Below are 20707 nucleotides of genomic sequence, written 5' to 3' on the forward strand. Positions count from 1 at the left end.
ATTAGAACATTATATTAATCTGACCTGCTGGCATAATGGACAGATCAGTTCTAATATTCTTTGTAATTTGGTACTAGAATAATTGATCTGACATAATTCTAACCCAGTCAGTATATACATGTTTTATGAGGGGTAGGGAGATTGCAGTAATTTTATGAGTAAAGTACACTTGTTCTTTGCTTATTTGTCCATTAACAAACATTGAGTTAATTCAATGTTCTTTCATTATGTACAGAGCTGATTTTAAGCGAGTGCTAGGGGACAAGAAGGGTGTTGCACTTGTCATTACCTCTCATGAACAATCAAACCGTTTAACCGAGTCTTCTAATATTTTGCTCGGATGCGTGTTATGCTTTCAAAGTATCTTTTATTGGTTTCATTATTATGCCAAAAACGTGAAAAGGACTGTTTCGTGCGGGCTTTAATTCGCGCATTTTCAATTTATAAATGAAAAAATAAATAAAAAAAATAATAATAGCGCGGTCTTAAATTCGCGCATCGGTTCTAGCGCGAAATACGCGAAAATTCGAACCTACGCGAATAAAAATGATTTCACAGTATTCATGCGCTGAATGCATGTATATTTCTGTCACAACGTGTGACCGATACTGGAAACCAGGGTCACAGAATACCGTTCCAATGCTCTACCGACTGAGCTACTGAGACTCTTACACAGTTCTTCCCAAATAGTGAATCAAGTGCGTTTCTCTAATTAGTGAATCAAGTGCGTTTCTCTAAATAGTGAATCAAGTGCGTTTCTCTAAATAGTGAATCAAGTGCGTTTCTCTAAACAGTAAATCAAGTGCGTTTCTCTAAACAGTGAATCAAGTGCGTTTCTCTAATTAGTGAATCAAGTCCGAAACCGTGACATACTTTCCCACTTTATTAAATTCTTCCGTTCTATAAATTGACAAATTAATCACGAGTGAATTTAATATAACTAAGACAGAAAGTCACGGCCTGCCCTTTACGACAAATGTAACAGGCTTAGAAGATGTGCAGCCAGAATTACGTACCCATTCCGATGTTCTACCCGATCGCCTACATTTTAGTTTGTATTAAGTCATGGATAGTTTTGTGACAATGAAAATAAAACTACAGTCCCGTAGCCTCGGAGCTACCGGTGACATACAAATTCTCTCCCCAAATTATGAGTTCGAAACAATCTGACTAAAGTATAAATCCTAATACGCTACGCAAGACTTGAGAACGAGCTATTCATGACTCGTTTCTACGACCTTTTCGCTAGCAATCAGATCGCATAATTATAAAACAACACTTGCAAATACTGTAGCCTTGACTTTTGATATTTACAATTCTTATGTCATAATGTATCAGATAGCCGGTTAGCTCAGTCGGTAGGCCACTTGCTTTGTAAGCGAGGGGTCCTGGGTTCGAGCCCTGGAATAACTGCACATTTTTCTTACTCTTTGACATTCGAACATGTCGTCTGATTGGATAAAATAAAAATAGCAATACTGGAAATCCAAAATATACAGAAGACGAATGTGAATGGGTCGTTCTCAGATCTTCGTTTAGAAGATCAAGTACTTTAGTCAGATTGGAGTTCGAAATCCATTCTCGCATACCGAACCTCTGAAGTATGAAAATGCCCAAACCATGACATTCTGCAGTACACGTTCGTTGCAATTCCGGTCGGTTCTTGAAGACTTTTGTCGTATTAACTTAATCGTAGTTTATCGTTGTAACAGTATCGACATTTTGAATTTATCATAAATAATGCAAGTCAACAGTTGACAAAAAAGTATCATAAGGAACATATTTTATTTGTATTATACTGAAACGAAAAATTAAGCAATGAATTACTTTCATGAACAAAGACAGATAAGGAAATATTCGCCATAAATTCCGTTTTATAACAACCGTTAATCCTATCGTATTCAGAACTGAAATTCGCTCTGCATTTAGGTTAAAGCAATGCTTCTTACATCATATAATTTTCGAACATTTCTTATTTGATTTTGACTGCACCTAAATATGATGAAAGAAATCACTTTTATAATAGTGACATGTCTATACGGTATGTATATTTTATATGGTATGGTTAGATTAATGTCACTTGACGATAATTATTAAAACAAATAATTAAAAGGAATGATTGTTCTTGCTTCCTCTTAAACTTATCTGATATCCTTAGAAATTATCCATTGAAAACACCAATAAAGTAGAAGCTGCACAGAAGTAACCACGTTTTCCTCAATTCTATAATTTTCAGTTCTATCAGACACTGAAGTTTCCAAAAGTTGTAGTAACTGTTTACCACACCCAGATGAAAACACAGACAAGTGTGACGCTAGTTCAGGTCATTGCTTGTATGGATGCATCCAAGGTTTCTATGGATCAAATTGCTCTACAGTTTGTCCAGATAATTGTAGACAAGCAGTGGACGTCAGTAACGACACATGTGATGCTACTAATGGAGAATGTTTGCATGGCTGTATGCATGGATATGCTGGGCTCAACTGTTCAGTTAAATGCCATAATAACTGTGCTATATCCGGAAATACTGAAACTGATACCTGTGACGCAACGTCACAGAAATGCTTGAACGGTTGTAAGGATGGTTTCTATGGTTCCCACTGCGAACATTTGTGTTCTTCCGCTGACGAAAACTGCGAAAAATGTTATGCAGAAGGTGATAAAAGGTAAATACTTTGTATAAAGTAGCTCTCTAACACGGCCGACATGTTATGTTCTGTGATGCAGTGTTATGATACTTATCTGTTGATCAAAGCAATATATATCATATGAAAGCAGGTAGCTTATTTAAACGTTATGACGATATTGGCACTTTCACGCTTCCGCCCAAACCACGTTTTTGACCCAGTCGTTTATTGTGTCAAGCGTGAAAAGATTTGATCCCAGTCATTCTTCTCCGTAAATGTCTTTTCCCAGGATGCAAATCTTGTCAGTCTGGTGCCAAAGGAAACATGTTTTAACACTTTTATCACACGTTCGAAATGAGACAGTTTGCTTCTAAAAAATTGAAAAGTGTAACTTGATTGGATTCTTTAATGTATAATCATGAGGCTATGCAGCGATTATTTCAAATCATTAAAATAGGGCCTATGTGTTGTTATTTTAAAGAGTTTTTTCCCCACACATCGCGAAGTTACTACAGAGTACGACCTTCTGAGTGTTGTGCGGGTTTTTCCTTTTTTCGGTTAAGGCAAACCAAAAACTTAGGGCAAGACAGATTATTTCATTAATTTGGTTTCGATTCATCCCATCCAGACCAAAATATATACATTCTGCCTGAACTTATTACCAAATTAATATTTTTATTATATTCAAATTATTAAATACTGTCCAAAACTTCATAAAAGATAATTAAGGTCGATTTTATCTAAGTTATTATTATTAAAACAATAAATCAATAAAATTTTAAGCCGCACCATGTGAAAACCAACATAGTGCATTTGCGATCCGCGCAGTCTGGTCAGGATCCATGCTGTTCGCTTTCAAAGTCTATTGCAATTAGAGAAACCGTAAGCGATCAGCATGGATCCTGGCCAGACTGCACGGATACGCCGAAGCTTAGTTATGATTTATTCGTAATCCATGCAAAATGTTCGTATTGTTTTAGATTATCCATGTAAATACGCACGTCCTGACCTGTCAACTGTTAATCAATCATGAGATATATGTCTTTATTATATACCTATATAAATTCTGTAAAAACTCGGCTTGTATTTCACAATTAAATATGAACAGACAGACAAAAATTCCGTATTGTACCTTCCGGATTGTATGCTGCCGGACTATTTTCATTAATATGCATGACCCGACACATTTCTAAAAATAGCGCACATAAAAATTTCACTAAGTTATATTTAATATCGATAAACATTGAAGTTTTCGTTCAAGAACAAAACAAGAATCAAAATGGTAAAGGTATATAATAAAAGAGTCATTATAACAGTAGCTAGATCTGGGACTTTGTATTCGGCTCGAGTGGATTTTGCAAGGTCGGATCACACTCGGCGCTTGCGCGCCTCGTGAGATCCGATCTGGCAAAATCCACTCGAGCCGAATACTGCATACCAGATCAAGCTCCTGTTATAATAACCCTATTATATTTCAGCACCATAGTTTGTACCAGGTGCTTTCAAAACTTCTACAGAGATAACGGAAAGTGTACTCCCTGTAACTACTGGTGTATGCCAAATAATGCCGACTCCTTACCGGTATGTAACGAACAAGACGGGTATTGTCAGTTTGGTTGTCGCCCGGGTCGGTATGGGTTCCATTGTGGTGAACGCTGCAGTAACACATGTAAAGATATTTGTGACAGAGAAAGTGGTAAGTTATTTATTGTAACACGATCCGATTCATTTTCCTATTAAACAAAAAAAAGGCTGAAAATAGTGGATTATATACAACAATTCACTGTTCTGACGTCACAATCTTTACGTCATGGCGTCAAACGGCATAGCGGCGCGCTGGAAAAGAAACCGATTGAAAACGAGCAAGTTTTTAATGAATGCCGTCAGGAATGTACTTTAAAGTCGCTGGTAACGTGTTAGAATCGAAATAATATATCTCATTTAGTGATCTTGCTCTTGAATAAAATCATTGTTTGTCGTTCAGATGCGTATTATTATACATGTATCACTCGGGCTGCGCCCTCGTGATATAATTCCTTCGCATCTGAACCCCAAACGATGGTTTATTCAGCGACAAATTACTAAATGAGATATATTATTTCTTAAATAAAACTGATAGTAAATTTGAACGTACAAGTATTTTCGAACTATGAATAAACGCACAGGAAAACATTTTATCTGCAATTAAAGCTACAAACAAGTATTATCTTCATAATTCTTTGATTTATGCAAAATGTTTTCCATTTCATTACAGGAGTCTGTTTGACGGGCTGTAAATACCATGGTTACTGTGGACCAACATGTGAGCTTATGTGCAGTGGCGGCTGCATGTTGAAGGAATGTAATCAATCCTGCACGTGCTTACGTGGATGCAGTCATAAATACTGGGGAGAGCAATGCCAACAGCTTTGTAATTCGAATTGTAAGATTCCATCGGACTCTAGCATTAACATATGTGATAGCGTTAATGGTGCCTGTTTACAGGGTTGTTCAAACAGTAAATTCTGGGGAGATAAATGTCAGAAAACATGTCCACCCGGATGTGTACATGGAAAATGCGCACAAATATCTGGAAACTGTACTGAAGGTTGCACAGGCCAAGAGTCGTACGGTATACACTGTGGTGTGAACTGTAACACTAATTGTATGAACGGAACGTGTCTGAGAGATGGATATTGTAATAAAGGATGTGTTGTTGGTAGTCATGGTGATAAATGTAATCTTGCATGCAGCACGAACTGTTTTGATAACGAATGCGGCAGAGCTAACGGACATTGTAGCAGAGGCTGTGGTGCAGGATGGCATGGAGAAACATGCAATCTACAGTGCAACAGAACGTGTTTGAATCACACTTGTTCTCAGAGAGAAGCTGTTTGTATATACGGCTGTATCGAAGGATACAAAGGACCTCACTGTGGGAATGAAGGTAAATTCAAGTACGTTGTTTTATATAAAAGTATCCGTGTATGAGATATGATTTTAAATTAAAAGAGCTGGTTATTAAGCTGATTCATTGTTATACCCCAGTCACACATACGGCGCGGAAAGCTACGTCTAGCCACGGATAAAAACGTAGTAATCCGTATCTATCCGTATTGATACGTACCTGAGACGTACCTGAAAGTAGTAATCCGTATCAATTCGTACCAATCCGTACGGCTCAGGTACGGATTGATACGGGTAACTACGTTTTTATCCGTAGCTAGACGTAGCTATTTGCGCCGTATGTGTGACTGTGGTTTTATAGCAAAGTTATGCCTTGCATACTTTTGACACATTTCAGAAAATGTAGATAAACATATATTATACATAATCGTGGTTGTTTCTTGTGGCATACATCTATGGATGTGCCGTTTTGCGGCCATAAATGTTTCCATGTATTTAGAGATATTCTCTTTTCTGGTCCTTCTTTTTAAGCTGGTGCTTTTGGGCGTTGAAGCTTCACTGGCTCAGTAAAGCCGTGTCTGTTATTCAGCTGCATGCTTGCATCCTATGCCTTACAAACTTTACTGGGATTTAAATCAAGTTTCGAAGGTTCGAAACACTCCGAAAATAAAAAAACCCACAAATTATTGACATTTTGTTAAAGAAATACTATGGGATTTTTAAAAAAGTATTAATTGCAGTCGGTTTATTCAAATACAGATAAAATGGAAAATATTTAGAATAAAGGCAAAACTTTAATCACACGTGACAGTTATGATTAGGAAAATATGCCATATATTAATCTAGTTATACGTTTTGTCTAAAATGCAAAAGTCACGCGAGAAATAATAAAAAATACATGTTATTAGTAAATGGTCTTGGAGATGGATGTTTGTATTGTACCTAATTTCAACTGACAAACTTGTTAAAAGTCAGTCGTTAAAACAAAGGGATTAGCCTTGATGCAGCTGAAACATTGTGCCTGTCTATATTTATTTTCTTTTTCACCTCATCTTTATCCTTTTAGAAGTGGATAAGTTGCTGACCGCCCAACCCAAAGGTTGTGGGATAAATGTATTTGCTGAGCTTAATGCTGTGTAATTCTATTCACAGTTTTTTTTCTTTTGATACCATTTTCTACCGGAGTTTTTGGAATACAATCGAATCCATTAGAGAATTTGAAGAAAACGTAATAGCTTGCAAACAAAATCAAAGACCATTTCTGGTAGGCCTATATAATTTAACGATCATCCGGATAGTCATATTAGTGAGTTTAGAATCAAGACAGAAAAAGATAACGGTAAAAGTTATAGTATTTCAGAAATATAGTTCCTCAATATTATACTTAAATCTACAATGGTTAGCTATATTTCAGAAATGCCTTTTCAAGTCGACTACTACAAGGTGATTGGTATATTAGGAAGTGGTTGGCTAGCTTTCCTTGTTGTACTTATTGTTTTGATCGTCGTTCTATTCAAAAGACATCGGGCATCTACAAATGGTAAACATAAAGACTATTGTTTTGAGTATACTTTCTGACCTCTAATTTTACCTGTCCGTTTAGTCCTTAAGCACTTAAATAGGAGGACTTTTAAATGACAATCATACATAAGTATATCTTCCGCAAGAAGTATAATTTTAAAAAGGAAATTTTTATAAATTAATTTTTATGTATTATTTTCCTGGCTTAACAGTACATGCAAAGTAGAAATAATTGCAGTGAAACCTCACGTAGACGAACAGTTTCAAGTTATTGATAACAATGTTGAAATATAGCTGGCAGACTATTTTATATCATATCTAAATATAATTTATGTGATGTAATTTGCCAAATTCTGAAGAATATTAAAGCATTTAAAATATGTTTGTTAATTATTTCACAAAAACCCACTTTTAATACGTCTTTTAAGAAATTAAAGTATAGACTCTTGGGGAATGATTTAACGTCTCTTGAGCCCATTTGTTATACAATGTGTCAATAACACCTCCCGAGCACGATGACATGGATTTCCGATGGTAATTACTCCGGTACAGGTCATAGCTAGGAAACTTCATAAATAAAGAATAAATAAAATGAATACTTTTTAGAAGACTTATCATAGAATCTGATCATATAACACTGTCTGGAAGAACTTCAGTTAATTAACCATATGTTACTGATTTAAATGTATCACGGCTATTCTCATTATAATAGGTTTATGTTTTGAACTGTTTTGTTTGTAGGCCCTAAAGATAAAGAAAGTGAAAAGAAATGTGAAAAAGAAATGTTCCAGGCAAAAAAGGGTAATCATGATAGCAAAAGTAAATTGTTTTTAGGTCAATCGATATGGCATGTCAAACGTTGCTAAATTATGAATGATGTTATTAACATTGTATGTTGTTGTTGTATTCAATGCTTGTCATCATATTCTAAACATCCATGATCATATTACCACTTTAGATTTCTACAGTTTGCCGGGTCTGTAGTGATGAATATAGCCGTTTATCCCTGATCCGTGACATTCGTGCAAAATATTGCAATTATTAAATATGTACACTGCGATAGTTACAAAATTTAAACCAGGTAAGGTAATCGTCTCAACAAATCGAGTCTGAAATATTCACTATTAGCATTGTCATCAGTGCTTCCGAGGATCCACTTTTCAGATTTGTTAATATATTATGTATTATTAGTTATTAATATACATGTATATCTATTTCAAGAATTTTACAAAAGCATTGAAATTTAGTTTATTATCAATAACATCTTTATATCTTTTATGATATTTCAGCAAATCACTCTTAAATTACCTAGTATGTTCTTAATTTATGCCTCGAGTGGGCTTTTAAATCGCCCTGTCCGTCTCCGACGACCGTACTTGTAATTCTTGTCCGGGCGTACTCTCATCATGAGAATTTTGAAATAGTTTGACATAAATAACTTATGGACGACGTTTCTGTGTAATACTCAACCCTAGTACAAGGTCAATGACAATTCAGAAGACAACTTAATAGGGTCTGTTTCTCGTCCGCTCGTAACTTGCCATTTCATCAAGAAGTTTTGAAATACTTACAAAGTTTATCTAAGAACGACGTGTCAGCAAGAACCCAACCCTACCTAAGGATCTGATTGTGTCCGGCCATATTTGCCTTCGATGAAGGATTTTGAAATTCTTGCATAATGGTAACATAATCAACAGTGGTACATGCGCAAGACCCGATCCCTTTCCAAGGTCAACTCATACATGAATCACACGGTCTAGACCATTTCGTGTCGTATATAACTCTGTAATCTGAAGGGGTTTGAACAATTGGCAAAATGTTATACCTAAATTGGCAATGTTTACGCAGACCAACCTAGCTCAGATCATTTAACTTAGAGTCAATCAAGTTTATAGGGCGTTTTTATAGGGTCTGTTTATGATTCAGTTCGTAAACCCTGTCATTTCATTTTCGAAATTACTTGCATAAATATTCCCATTAAACGAGGCAAGGGTCATGTAAAACCAAAGCCCACTAGCTCAAGTCAAGTCAATAAGGTTAACAGTTTACTGTTGTTTTCTTGTCAGGTTCATAACTCTTTATCGATTAGAAATTTAAAAGTCACACTTAGATTTAAATTGATCATTCTTGCCATCATAACTAGTCATATCAGAAATTACTTGTCACATCTGAACTATTGAGCTTGTTTGTAAATGCTCAAAACCCAACCTATCTCCACAAAATGATTTTGTTTGATGGGTTACGCCGTTTCAACAGTTTTTCGTCTTTAAACTGGCTGATTTTAACCTAACCATGCCTGGATTTGTACAGTACAAAACTGTTCTCCAATAACTGCCAACTTCCAATGAATATCAAGTAGACTAATGATTTCAGCCACAGTGTTTATCAAATAGCAGGATAACACGCCCGCCCAGGTCGACTACTCGACACCGCGATCCGAAAGACTGACGCTCTATCTACTGACTGGGAATTCATGGCATGAGTCATTATTGTTATTCTATATTTCGTTATTCTTATTGTATCTTTGATATTGTTATTCAATGTCGTGTCATTATGTTCTAAGTCTTACCATTGTTATTATATATCTCGTTATTCTTATTGTATGTTTGTTATTGTTATTCAATGTCTTGTCATTCATATTCTAAAAGTCATTATTGTTATTCTATATTCCGTTATTCTTATTGTATCTTTGATATTGTTATTCAATGTCGTGTCATTCATATTCTAAGTCTTACCATTGTTATTGTAGATGTCGTTATTCTTATTGTATGTTCGATATTCTTATGGTAAAAGTCATTATTGTTATTCTATATTTCGTTATTTTTATTGTATCTTTGATATTATTATTCAATGTCGTGTCATTCATATTCTAAGTAATACCATTATTACTGTATATGTCGTTATTCTTATTGTATGTTCGATATTCTTATGGTAACAGTCATCATTGTTGTTCAATATCTGACGATTCTGTTTACAAAACGTGCCATTCTTTTTCTATGTTATGTGATTGTATAATTTGTATAGCGTTGCTGTGCTATTTATATCGCGGGAAATCCCACATACAATAAGAATATCAAGCTTACAATAATGAATATACAACAACAATGACGTCTTTTACAATAAGAATATCGAACATACAATAAGAACAACGACATATAGAATAACAATGGTAACACTTAGAATATGAATGACACGACATTGAATAACAATAACAAACATACAATAATAATAACATACATATACATTGTATAATTTAGCAACGTTTGACATGCCATAAATCGAAAATATTTACAATTTCAAAATTCGAAGACATGTTTTGAACAATAGTTGTAATAACATAGCGTGTGCTCTGTGCTTGTTGGATTATGAGTTAAGTGGTGTGTTTTCTTTGGTCGAGTTTATTGTCTATGTCGTTCCCTTGCTGTTTTTTCTATGCCTGAAATATTTGTATAGAACTACAGTTTTTACGGTTGATTTTGTTTTCAAGTTTTTGTAGATAAACAATGCACGTGAAAACAGGTCCCCGTATGTAGTAGTAATTTGGTGGGCATATTAAAATCGCTCTGTCCGTCCGTGTGTGTGTCTGTGTGTGCGTGCATCCATGCGTGCGTGTAAATTTTTGTCCGGGCTGCAACTCTGCCATACATAAAGGGATTTTAAAATAACTTGGCATAAATGTTCACCATAAGGAGACAACGTGTCATGCGCAAGACCTAGACACCTAACGCCAAGGACAAGCTTAAACTTAGAGGTCAAACGTTAACAGGGTCTGTTTCGTGTCCGGTCCATAACTCTGCCATCCATGAAGGGATTTTGAAATAACTTGGTCTGTTTCGTGTCCGGTTCATAAAGTCAAGGTCACACTTAGTGGTCAATATTTAACAAGGCCTGTTTCATGTCAGGTCCATAACTCTGCCATTTATCAAGGGATTTGAAAATAATTTAACACAAATGTTATTGAAAAGGTACGGGTCTCTGAGGCCAAGGTCAAGATCACACAATGATGTATACCTAAATTATTCTAGCATTTTTTTTGCGCAGACAACTGTAGCATTCTTGGTAATACTTCGTGGGCATTTGTCACTAATAGTGACAGATCTTGTAGTAAGATGTGAATATCTTTTAGCTTGTCTTGTGGCCAGTTTTATAAATGTTAGACATTATTTTCAGACGATTTGTACCTTTCTTTGCCAGAGCAATCATAGCCGAATTAAAAACAACAACAACAAATGTTCCATGCGACCATTTTTGATTCACTGGAATGTGTTACTCGGAAAGGGAGATATGAAAAATGATATTGTTTCAGTTTGTATTCGCAGGTGATCTTGATTAACAAGTTTTAACACATTGCAAATGTTTGTATCATGATGAAACTAAAGCCTTAAGTTGTCTTAAGAGCCAAGTTGTCCCTATACACAGGTCGTATTTGGCACAGGTTTGGGTCCCTTACGAGTGGTTTTACTCAGTGTTAGGTTCTTATATTTTGTTGACCATGCTGTATTTAATACTTGAAGAATTTATTCCTGTTATTTCATACTTGTTATAAACCTTAAATTGAAATGGCCAAAATAAAAGACAACTGAAATTTAAAACATTACAGGTGTTATTTCAAACATAAATGGAATTCCCCAGAGTTCCGGTAAGGTGACTAAAGATTATGTAAGAACTATCTTAAACTGAACAGCATGCTACCTTACAGAGAATACTACATCTGTGTGGAAGTTATATTCGAAACCGACTATATGCTATGTATAAAAACTATATAATAATCAATGCATCCAGTAATATTGTATATTTCAGACGGCAGCTCGAATATATAACCTTAAAATATGAACCAAGTCCAAGTCAGGGACATGGTCTAGCCGAGACAGAATATTCAGACTTGAAGCCAGGTAGATTGTGTTTTATTGCCCTTTGTAATGACCATTGGAGGAGACTTTCCGCGATAATATCTTGTGAACTCAGATGTGTAGATTTTACTTCGTTTTTATTTGTTTGTGTTCTATGCCCCCCTCCCCCCCAAAGGATCTTCTTTTATTAAACGCAACAGCCTGAGTGTGTGGTCGTAAAAGGTATTTCCGTTCTTCGACTCCGTATTTTTAAACAAGGGCAAAGAACCAAGAGGAATAGCTCTACGTTCCTAGAACGCAGCCTCTCCGAAACGCAATCTTACAGCAATGTATACTTGAATGTGAAACTGATATGCATTTACACAAAAATGCATGCATACAAAGTAAATAAGGACAGAACAAACAAATAAAGGAACACGGTGGGACACCGCCGTGACACGGTCAGTTGCAAAAGACCACTAGGAATTTTAAACCAATTTAAACTAAACTTGAAAGTGTTACCATGTACACGCTGCTTACAATGATTATTAGCTTCTTTTCACGTTACGTTTCAATCTGTTTGCAGGGTCTAAAGATAAAGAAAGAGGAAAAGAAAAAGAAAATGCTGAATGCAGACAAGAGTAAGAGCAATAGCAAAAGCTATTTTGTTAATAGGTCACATAAAATGATTTCGTTTGAAAACCTTCACAAGTATTAATTAGAAAGGTCGAGTTTATTGTATATTGTGTTTCTCTGGTCCCCTGATTTTCTTTCTATTCATGAAACATTTTGTATTGAACTTCTGTTTTGTTTTATGGACGTTTCTGTTTTCATGTAAGCAGAACAATGATAATGAAACGGTTTAACCAGGTCACTGCTTGCATTCAACTTTATATCTATTGTGCTTTATTTAGTATATATTTTAGTAAGACATCTGAATATCATTCAGATCATTTTGTGACCGCCGGTTATATAAACATTGAGAATCAATCTGCGACAAATGAATTTAAATCAATACAGTAATACTTCATGCCTAACTGCAGTCCCCCAAAGTGTTCTAGAAAAATATGTGACAAAGCAGATAACAATAAAGAAACAGTATGCACCGATGCCACTATACAGGGAACTTTTAAATGAAAATCATATTCGAAGTTGATTTACTATTTCTTAGCTTCGTTTAAAGTATACAGTCATATAAAAAGCAATCATGGTGTAATTTGTTTCAGAGACCAGCACGAATATGTAAAAATGAAGTATGAATCAGATCAGGTGCATGGTCCAGCCGAGGCAGATTATGTTAACTTGAAAACAGACTTGAAGTCAGGTGGAGGTTCGTGTTTTACAATGACTCTTTCCAGCAGACCTTCCGGGATAAAAGTTACTATCTATTATTGCTTGTCTAACCAAAATATGATGTCTTTTCTGGTTTTATTTGGGTGTGTTCTATTCCTCAGAAAGGTCTTCTAAATATATTTCATCCACTCATGGGGCAGTTGTAAAAGGTCTCCCAATGTTTCAATTCAGTGCTATTCGACATTTTGATTAAACTAACACTTTATTTTCAGGTTGTAAAGCAAAACCACGCAAGAAAAGAGTTTCTTATGTGAACCTGGGACTCACACGAATATTTTAATTTGTTTGGCGAGTTTATATTTCAAAACTGTTTGTTCAATCCAGAAGAACCCGTTGGTTATTACAATATTCTAGAATTTACAATAATCTTGATTTGTTGCACGGTTACAAATGACAAAATGTACATGTAAAATATAAAAATAATGTGAATGTGACTATTAACCTTTGGCATAATTGTACGTTTAGTTTATATATTTTAGTTTAACTATGCTGCGTGCATATGCATCTGATAATGATTCTATTTATGTAATTAGATGTTGAGAAATCTGATACATTTTGTAATCAGCTATTTCACACTTTCTGAACACATCTTAAATGAAATCATTTCGCCCAATACTATAAAATGTACATAATAAATGTCTTGATAATATGGTACTAATTATATTTTATTTTGTGGATTTTCTGTTAAGAAATTGTACATCATTACTCACAGTAGCACGTTCGTTGTTAGGTAACGAATGTAATCTATTTTCCTGCTTTATGGACAATGTTGCTTTGTCTGATATATGTTAATATCTTCAATATCTTGCCTTTTGTAAAACGTATGATTGTTTATCTTACTTTTAGTTATCATATTTATGCATATGCACATGAAATACAAAATGAATATCTTAAGATTAGGCCACTTAGTTATTTCTAAAGATAAAACATAAAACAGACTTAGACTCAGACAGCATATGGGATTGCACTGTGGTAATTTAGATAAAAGTAACAAACTTAATAATTGTGCATAAAAACCAGGAAACACTACAAATTTTTGTTTTTGTTTATGGTCAAGTAAATTAAAGTATTTGATGTTTATTTCAGACTATTATCCTGTTAAACAACATCTGAGCATATTTTTCACTCATTTTGTACAGTTTCGTCTCAACATTTCTACCACAATAATTACTCGCATACGCCTTTCACCTGACATTTCCACCGACCAGTCTGTCAAACCTGATAGCGCTTAAACACATTTTTGCACATTTATTAGGAGACATGATATTGCTTTACTGGGTGTTCTAGATGAGTTTTAGAAGTTATCATAATAAAATGGCACGTATTGTGCATGATTTATCGATCTTTATTTCCTATATCAAAAAATGAAATATTGGATTTCTTGAAGCAATATATCACATATTTTTGTAAATCTAATAATATCTAGCTGTGAAATATGTCATTTTTAGTATAGATACCCTGTTTCTATAGTTGAGATTTCGCGTTCCGTTCCACATATGTAACTATTTTGAAAGTAAAACCGTAAAGCGTTACAGAAAAGTAAACCCCGAAGAAGTTTAAACAATCCTAACCCGGTTTCCCGTTTCCTTGGCAAATTGAATTTTCTGATCAACATTGTAATATTTATTTGAAACGCAGACATTTTCTACATGTTTTACCAACTTTAGTTGATCGTTTTGTTTTGGTCTGTTTTGTTTTACGTCACACCGTCACAGTTACATCTATAGGTCACATGGCAACTATCCAGTTGTTTTGTTAAGGAAGACCCCAAGTGCCTCTTTGGGCATAATTTCATCATGGGTGTCCACCCGGACGGAACCAACGACCTCCGGTAAGCCAGTTGTATGGCTTCCTCACATAAAGAATTTTACGTCCAAAGCGAGGTTCAAACCCACATAAGTGAAGTGCCAGTTAATTGATGTCAGCTACCTTACCCATTTGGCCTTATATTTAGACTGCATCAATCTTGATTTAAACGAGATATATTTAGCTTCATGATGCTGAACGGTGTTATGGGTCTCATCAATAAATTAAATTAAAAGTTCAATATAAATCATTTCAATTAATTTATCACTTAAGCGTAATCTGAAAGAAATTCACAAAGCTAAATTATGTTTCCTTTACAAAGAAGATATATACATTTAATTGTAATCATAACCTAATCGATATAGGACTGTGCAAAAAAATGAGACAAATCGCTCTGTTGGTAAATTTTGAGACGGTCAATATGTTATTGATTGAAAAATCTACCTGACAAAAAAGGTAACAAATTCAGCAATCGACATATCAATATGATAAAGTTTTGATGCTAAACGAAGATCAGTTTTAGATAATAAGTGATTCGGTTTTGTTATTTTAACTAGCAATTTTCATTTTATAGGTTTGCTATATAGTATTATCAGTAGCATACAGTAGCATTATTTTTGTCGGGTATCTGATGTTCATTGTCTACTTGCATTTACAAACAGTGTTGCTATTATTATAGTCATATTTAAATGCTTTGTTTTGGCAATTATGCTAAAGAGTTGGGAGTCATTTGATTTTTATACCCTGCCGATTAGTTTCAATGGCTGGCTTCGGATAAAGCAATTAGGTGTCTGCGATATGTTTCATAATATTTCGCATATCCCTTTTCGGCCAAATACGGATGCCACTGAAGCGAATATATTGTTTTTGCAAAGAAACATCACTTTGCTTAAGCGATGAGTTCAAGTGGTTAATCTTTAAGAAATAATAAGTTCCCAAACTTGGTTTATGGTAGAATAACCCGAGTTTTGAGTTCTTATGCGTAAGAATATATTAAGAAGGCCATAGGCCTGAGTGATATATTGTTTCGCATAAGAACGAAAAACTCGGGTTATTCTACAATAAATCACATTTGGGAACGTATTATTTCGATTCTAACACGACATACTAGTATCAACAGTGTTAGAAAAAAATGGTAACTACTTTTTACGACCGTGCTACGCACCTGGATCGGATGACGTCATTGCACGCGAGTGGTTTATTGCAGAATAACCAGAGATAGATTTTGCTCTACATGTATGTAGGTTATTTGCTGGTCGTGTTAGAACAATTATTAAAATGGTAGGTTTAATGCTTCATTGATCAATCCTTATTTCCTATATCAGAAACATGAAAAAGTAAATAATAAGATTCATGATTCTAGATGCAGAGATAAGCTTAGTACATGGAGCTGTGAAATATAACATACCATGTAGATAGTACCTGCTTTTATTGACGAGAAATATATTATCAAGTTTACGTGAAACCCCGAAATTTAACTGTTATGAAAGTATACCGTATGGCACCTCAGAAAAGAATAGCCTTTCTCAAGAAACAATCGTCGATGTATGTTAAATTTCTGCATAGCTGTATGTATGATTGAACAAATGTAATAAAACAATGTGCCATTTAGTAAGACGAGCAATTTTGGACAATAGATTTCTCGATTCATTTTTGGGGCGGTGCTATTTTAGACTTGTCTGGTTCCCGTCGTACTATGTATTTTAGTACGACAGTGAAGGAGGGGCAGGTAAACCAGACTATTTTTACTATTTTTACATTCTGACGTCATGAGGGAAAACCCCACTTGGTTTTAATCTGAATTGTCTAAAAATATATACAAGTCAGTGACTTGTAGCCTGGCGGACTACTTTTTTAATTTTTTTCTTAAAACGACGCCATCTTGTTCTTTCGTATAACTGCAAAAAAACATATCTACGCGATTTTTATTATAAACTGGACTTTTATTAGGTTCGTGAGACCATGGTACAAAAGTATAGTGTATGCATACCGTATTTGCAATTACTACATAAAAGTTTTTATAACGGAAACGCTTGAGGAAACGGAAAGTGACTCATATTAGCATTTGTTCAGGAATTTAGCTTTCTGCAATTCAATCTAGGAAGATATTGCATCTGGAATGGAGTGTTATTGAATAAAATCATCGAGGATACGGGTTGCCTATTTGTTCTATCAAGCGGCGTTATGGCGTGTGTATAAGTCACGTCATTCGTTTGTTTGGTGAAGATGGGTAATTCGGTAAACAACTGAACCTCGGACAAAATTTTGCATGGCAGCAAATCAAAATTATTCAAGAATGTTAAGCAGAACAGAGAGGTCGGGCACAAAGTTAAACAAGGTTAGCGTTTGTTTATCAGCTCTTATTTTTAGTCCTATCAATAAGACCTGACATAATATATTTTAACATTTTGACGTCTATCGGTTATGTCAGGTCGGTTATGTCAGGTCTTATCGGATCGCCATTTATAACATGTAGTCAGAAGTGAACACACATCATGTCGCCTTTATTCTTCAAATTACGAACAACATAACCCAATCCGAAGTGAAAGAACACTACTTACACCGAAAATAATCCTTTTTTCAACTGCATATGTGAATAATTACAAAATAAAAGTTACTTTTCATGTATAAATATCGAGCTGTTTCTTTCCACTGTATGTATCGCTGTGTATCTGTGTTATGGTGTGCAACATTGCCGGTCTATTCCGAATGTTGTGTAAATACAATTTATTTTCAGAATCAATTTTAGACGAAATATTTTCGCTCTAAATCACTTGGCAAATAGTTCACGCTGTTTTTCGTCCAAGTCGCATCTAAATATATTATAACCTGCTGCATATGCTTGAAAAATGGCGGAATGTGTATTGAAAACTGTACACAATTGACATATATTGGATATAAGGGTTTTTAAAGGTAAATTTAAACGATATATTACTAGAATATGATAAATAACGGCAGGCTAAACTGTTTAAATCTGCGTACATCGTATATTTTACGTTTGAGAAAATGCTACATTCTACATATTAGGACCCTTTTAGACGTTACAATGCAGGTTAAAAATGAAATATAAAATAATGAATGTTGAAGGTAAAATGAGCATGTACATGTACACATCTAATATTTTGGACTACTCTTATTTTATAATATTTTTGATTTATTTCAAAGGCTCTATTCAATAATTAGCTGTTTGTGTATTCTAGTATTCTACTGTCAATTCTACTTTTAAATTTCTTGTACAGGCGCGCAGCTGCACATAATACTCGTAAAGAGGGGTAATGCAGAATAGATAGATAGATAACGGTTTGACGTATTAATCTTCAGATTTCTATGCAAGGTACCGTAGTCGAATGTATTTGATGATGGTCATGAACGAGCATTAAATTACATCGTCAAAGGTAGTTGTTCTTTGAAAGTAAACAGGTGTACGGCTCCAGTCGCATTAAATTTTTACAAATTGGTATCCAATCAATTGGACCTCATTCCATTAGTGTACACTTAAAAACAAATTGTTTGTGCAACAAATACCACTCCAATTAACTGTATCCTGTCGATTTGCCATTTTCGGAATCGATAATAACTTAGGTATTCCGTAAACCACATGACCGATTTTTGGTTTCACAACATTTTCCATGTCGAATTAAATCTTAATTAAGAAAGAAATCAACTGTTGTTTGTAGCCACAGTTTTTTCTTAACCTGTTTATCTGGTGGTGGGCAAAAAAATAATTTTACATTGTTTGTGTATGGGATTAGAATTTTTAATTCTTAATAATTTCGTTCATTTTTAGATATTAAAAAATCAAAAAAGTTTCGAAATGCTAACGATATTCATGTCTCGTTATTCAAATATCTTTTGAAAATGAATAACCGTTTTAAATGTCATATGATTTAAATAGCGCCGTAGATGCCCTCAACTTTTAGGAAAACACCATAAGTTATTTTACACAAACAACATCTTTCCATAAATGGCATTTTTACCAATCTGAACAGTTATCACGCAGAAATTTTCACACTTTTGAGCAAGTCTCAATGAAACTTGTCAGAATGTTACCCTTAATAAAACTTTTGATGAGTTCTTGATTGGGTCATCTTAGCTCTAAAACTACATGTAGATCACCAGGTCAAATCAAAGGGAAAGCATGTAAACACTCTAGAGGTCAAATGTTTGGCCTAATCTTAATGAAACTTGGTCAGAATGGAACCCTCAATAAAATCTTGGAAGAGTTTGACATTGGGTTTTCTGGGGTCAAAATCTAGGTCACCAGTTCAAATTAAAGGAAAAGCTTGTTTACACTCCAGAGGTCACAATTTGGGCCCAATCTTAATGAAACTTGGCCAGTATGTTGCCCACAATAAAGTCTTTGACGAGTTTGATATCAGGTTATCTTGGGTCAAAACTAGGTCACCAGTTCAAATTAAAGGAAAAGCTTGTTAACACTGTAGAGGCCACATCTATGACTATATCTTCATGAAACTTGGTCAGAATGTTGATCTTAAAGATCGTAAGGTCCAATTTGTATCTAGGTCATCTAGAATAAAAAAAACTAGATCACCTGGTCAAATCAAGGGAAAAGCTAATTTACACTAAAGAGGCCACATTTATGAAGATATCTTAATGAAACTTGGTCAGAATATTAATTTTGATGATCTTTATGTCAAGTGCAAATTTGGGTCAGGTGGGGTAAAAAACTCGGTCACAAGGTCAAATCAAAGGAAAAACTTGGTCGGAATGTTAATCTTGGTGATCTTTAGGTCAAGCTCGAACTTGGGTCATGTCGGGTCAAAAACTGGGTCACCGGGTCAAATCAAAGGAAAAGCTAGTTTACACTTTAGAGACCACATTTATGACCATATCTTAATGAAACTTGGTCAGAATGTTAATTTTGATAATCTTTAGGTCAGTAGCTCTGATGAGCGATACAGGGCCTTCATGGCCCTCTTGTTTATATTTTCTCTGACTCGCTTAATAAATTTAGATTTATATGACAGTAACCTAATATTCTCTATTTATTACATATTTGACGTTGCAGGAGTGTAATACAGCCATTAAATAAAAACGATACTACACTATTGTAATAAAGCTTTGACATTGACGTCATTTATAGTATAGGCGACGTCGGTCAAACTGACTTGTTTATATAGCAGAATAAAGTCGAATATTTGGTGTTTCAACAAGAAAGGCTAACATGTGATAAAAAGAATTCATCTTACATTTGTGACTATCCACGTTGAATTTATTAAACTCTTTGAATATAATTGATAAAATGTGGTGTTTCACATTTTATCATGCAATCTATCTTATATTTGGCATGAGTGTCATCGTCAGTCAGACGAAGTGTCTTGCGCAAACCACATGTTCCTATCTCAGTATTTGACTTTCATCTAAGAATGTTACAAAAACAGCTGAAATGCACCGCCCCATCAGTACTCTCAGTGCTTTGATTATTTTACGGGTTTGCTATTAAGATATATAGTAAGCCTAAGTCACAGCTGCATTTTTGTTGTGTATTGAGCGGAAATTGTCTTTTTGCAAATCTGGTCGGTGGAAATGTCAGGGGAAAGGCAGCCTTTCATTAAAAATTATTTAGTTTTTGTTGATAAAATTTACATAGCATTCCATTTCTGTGTATAAATATTACAGCGATTACAGCGCATAACATCAGAGACGTGCACTGGTTTGATTAAG

The 20707-nt window shown here is 34.6% G+C and overlaps 1 protein-coding gene and 1 long non-coding RNA gene across 2 annotated transcripts; both read left to right on the top strand.

Annotated features, from left to right (window-relative positions):
• The first annotated feature begins 1907 nt into the window (after nt 1-1907).
• On the top strand, nt 1908-7091 carry LOC123561075 (multiple epidermal growth factor-like domains protein 10). Its single transcript, XM_053517004.1, has 5 exons — nt 1908-2041; nt 2237-2666; nt 4106-4323; nt 4882-5553; nt 6928-7091. The coding sequence occupies exons 1-5, from the start codon at nt 1999-2001 to the stop codon at nt 7089-7091; spliced, it is 1527 nt and encodes a 508-aa protein (XP_053372979.1). The 5' UTR covers nt 1908-1998.
• Nucleotides 7092-7770: 679 nt separating this feature from the next.
• Nucleotides 7771-14117, top strand: LOC128546255 (uncharacterized). The gene is made up of 5 exons (XR_008365898.1): nt 7771-7835; nt 11835-11926; nt 12450-12504; nt 13090-13193; nt 13429-14117. It is a non-coding gene; the product is annotated as an uncharacterized LOC128546255 (long non-coding RNA).
• Nucleotides 14118-20707: the final 6590 nt, after the last annotated feature.

Source organism: Mercenaria mercenaria, chromosome 10 (genome assembly GCF_021730395.1).
Source record: "Mercenaria mercenaria strain notata chromosome 10, MADL_Memer_1, whole genome shotgun sequence".
Lineage (NCBI taxonomy): Eukaryota > Metazoa > Mollusca > Bivalvia > Venerida > Veneridae > Mercenaria > Mercenaria mercenaria.

Excerpts from the sequence above, each read along its gene's own strand:
- LOC123561075 (XM_053517004.1), top strand. The coding sequence starts at position 1,999 with ATGATGAAAGAAATCACTTTTATAATAGTGACATGTCTATACG. Across the intron at positions 2,042-2,236 it reads AATAGTGACATGTCTATACG|TTCTATCAGACACTGAAGTT; the intron begins GTATGTATATTT and ends TATAATTTTCAG. Across the intron at positions 2,667-4,105 it reads TATGCAGAAGGTGATAAAAG|CACCATAGTTTGTACCAGGT; the intron begins GTAAATACTTTG and ends ATTATATTTCAG.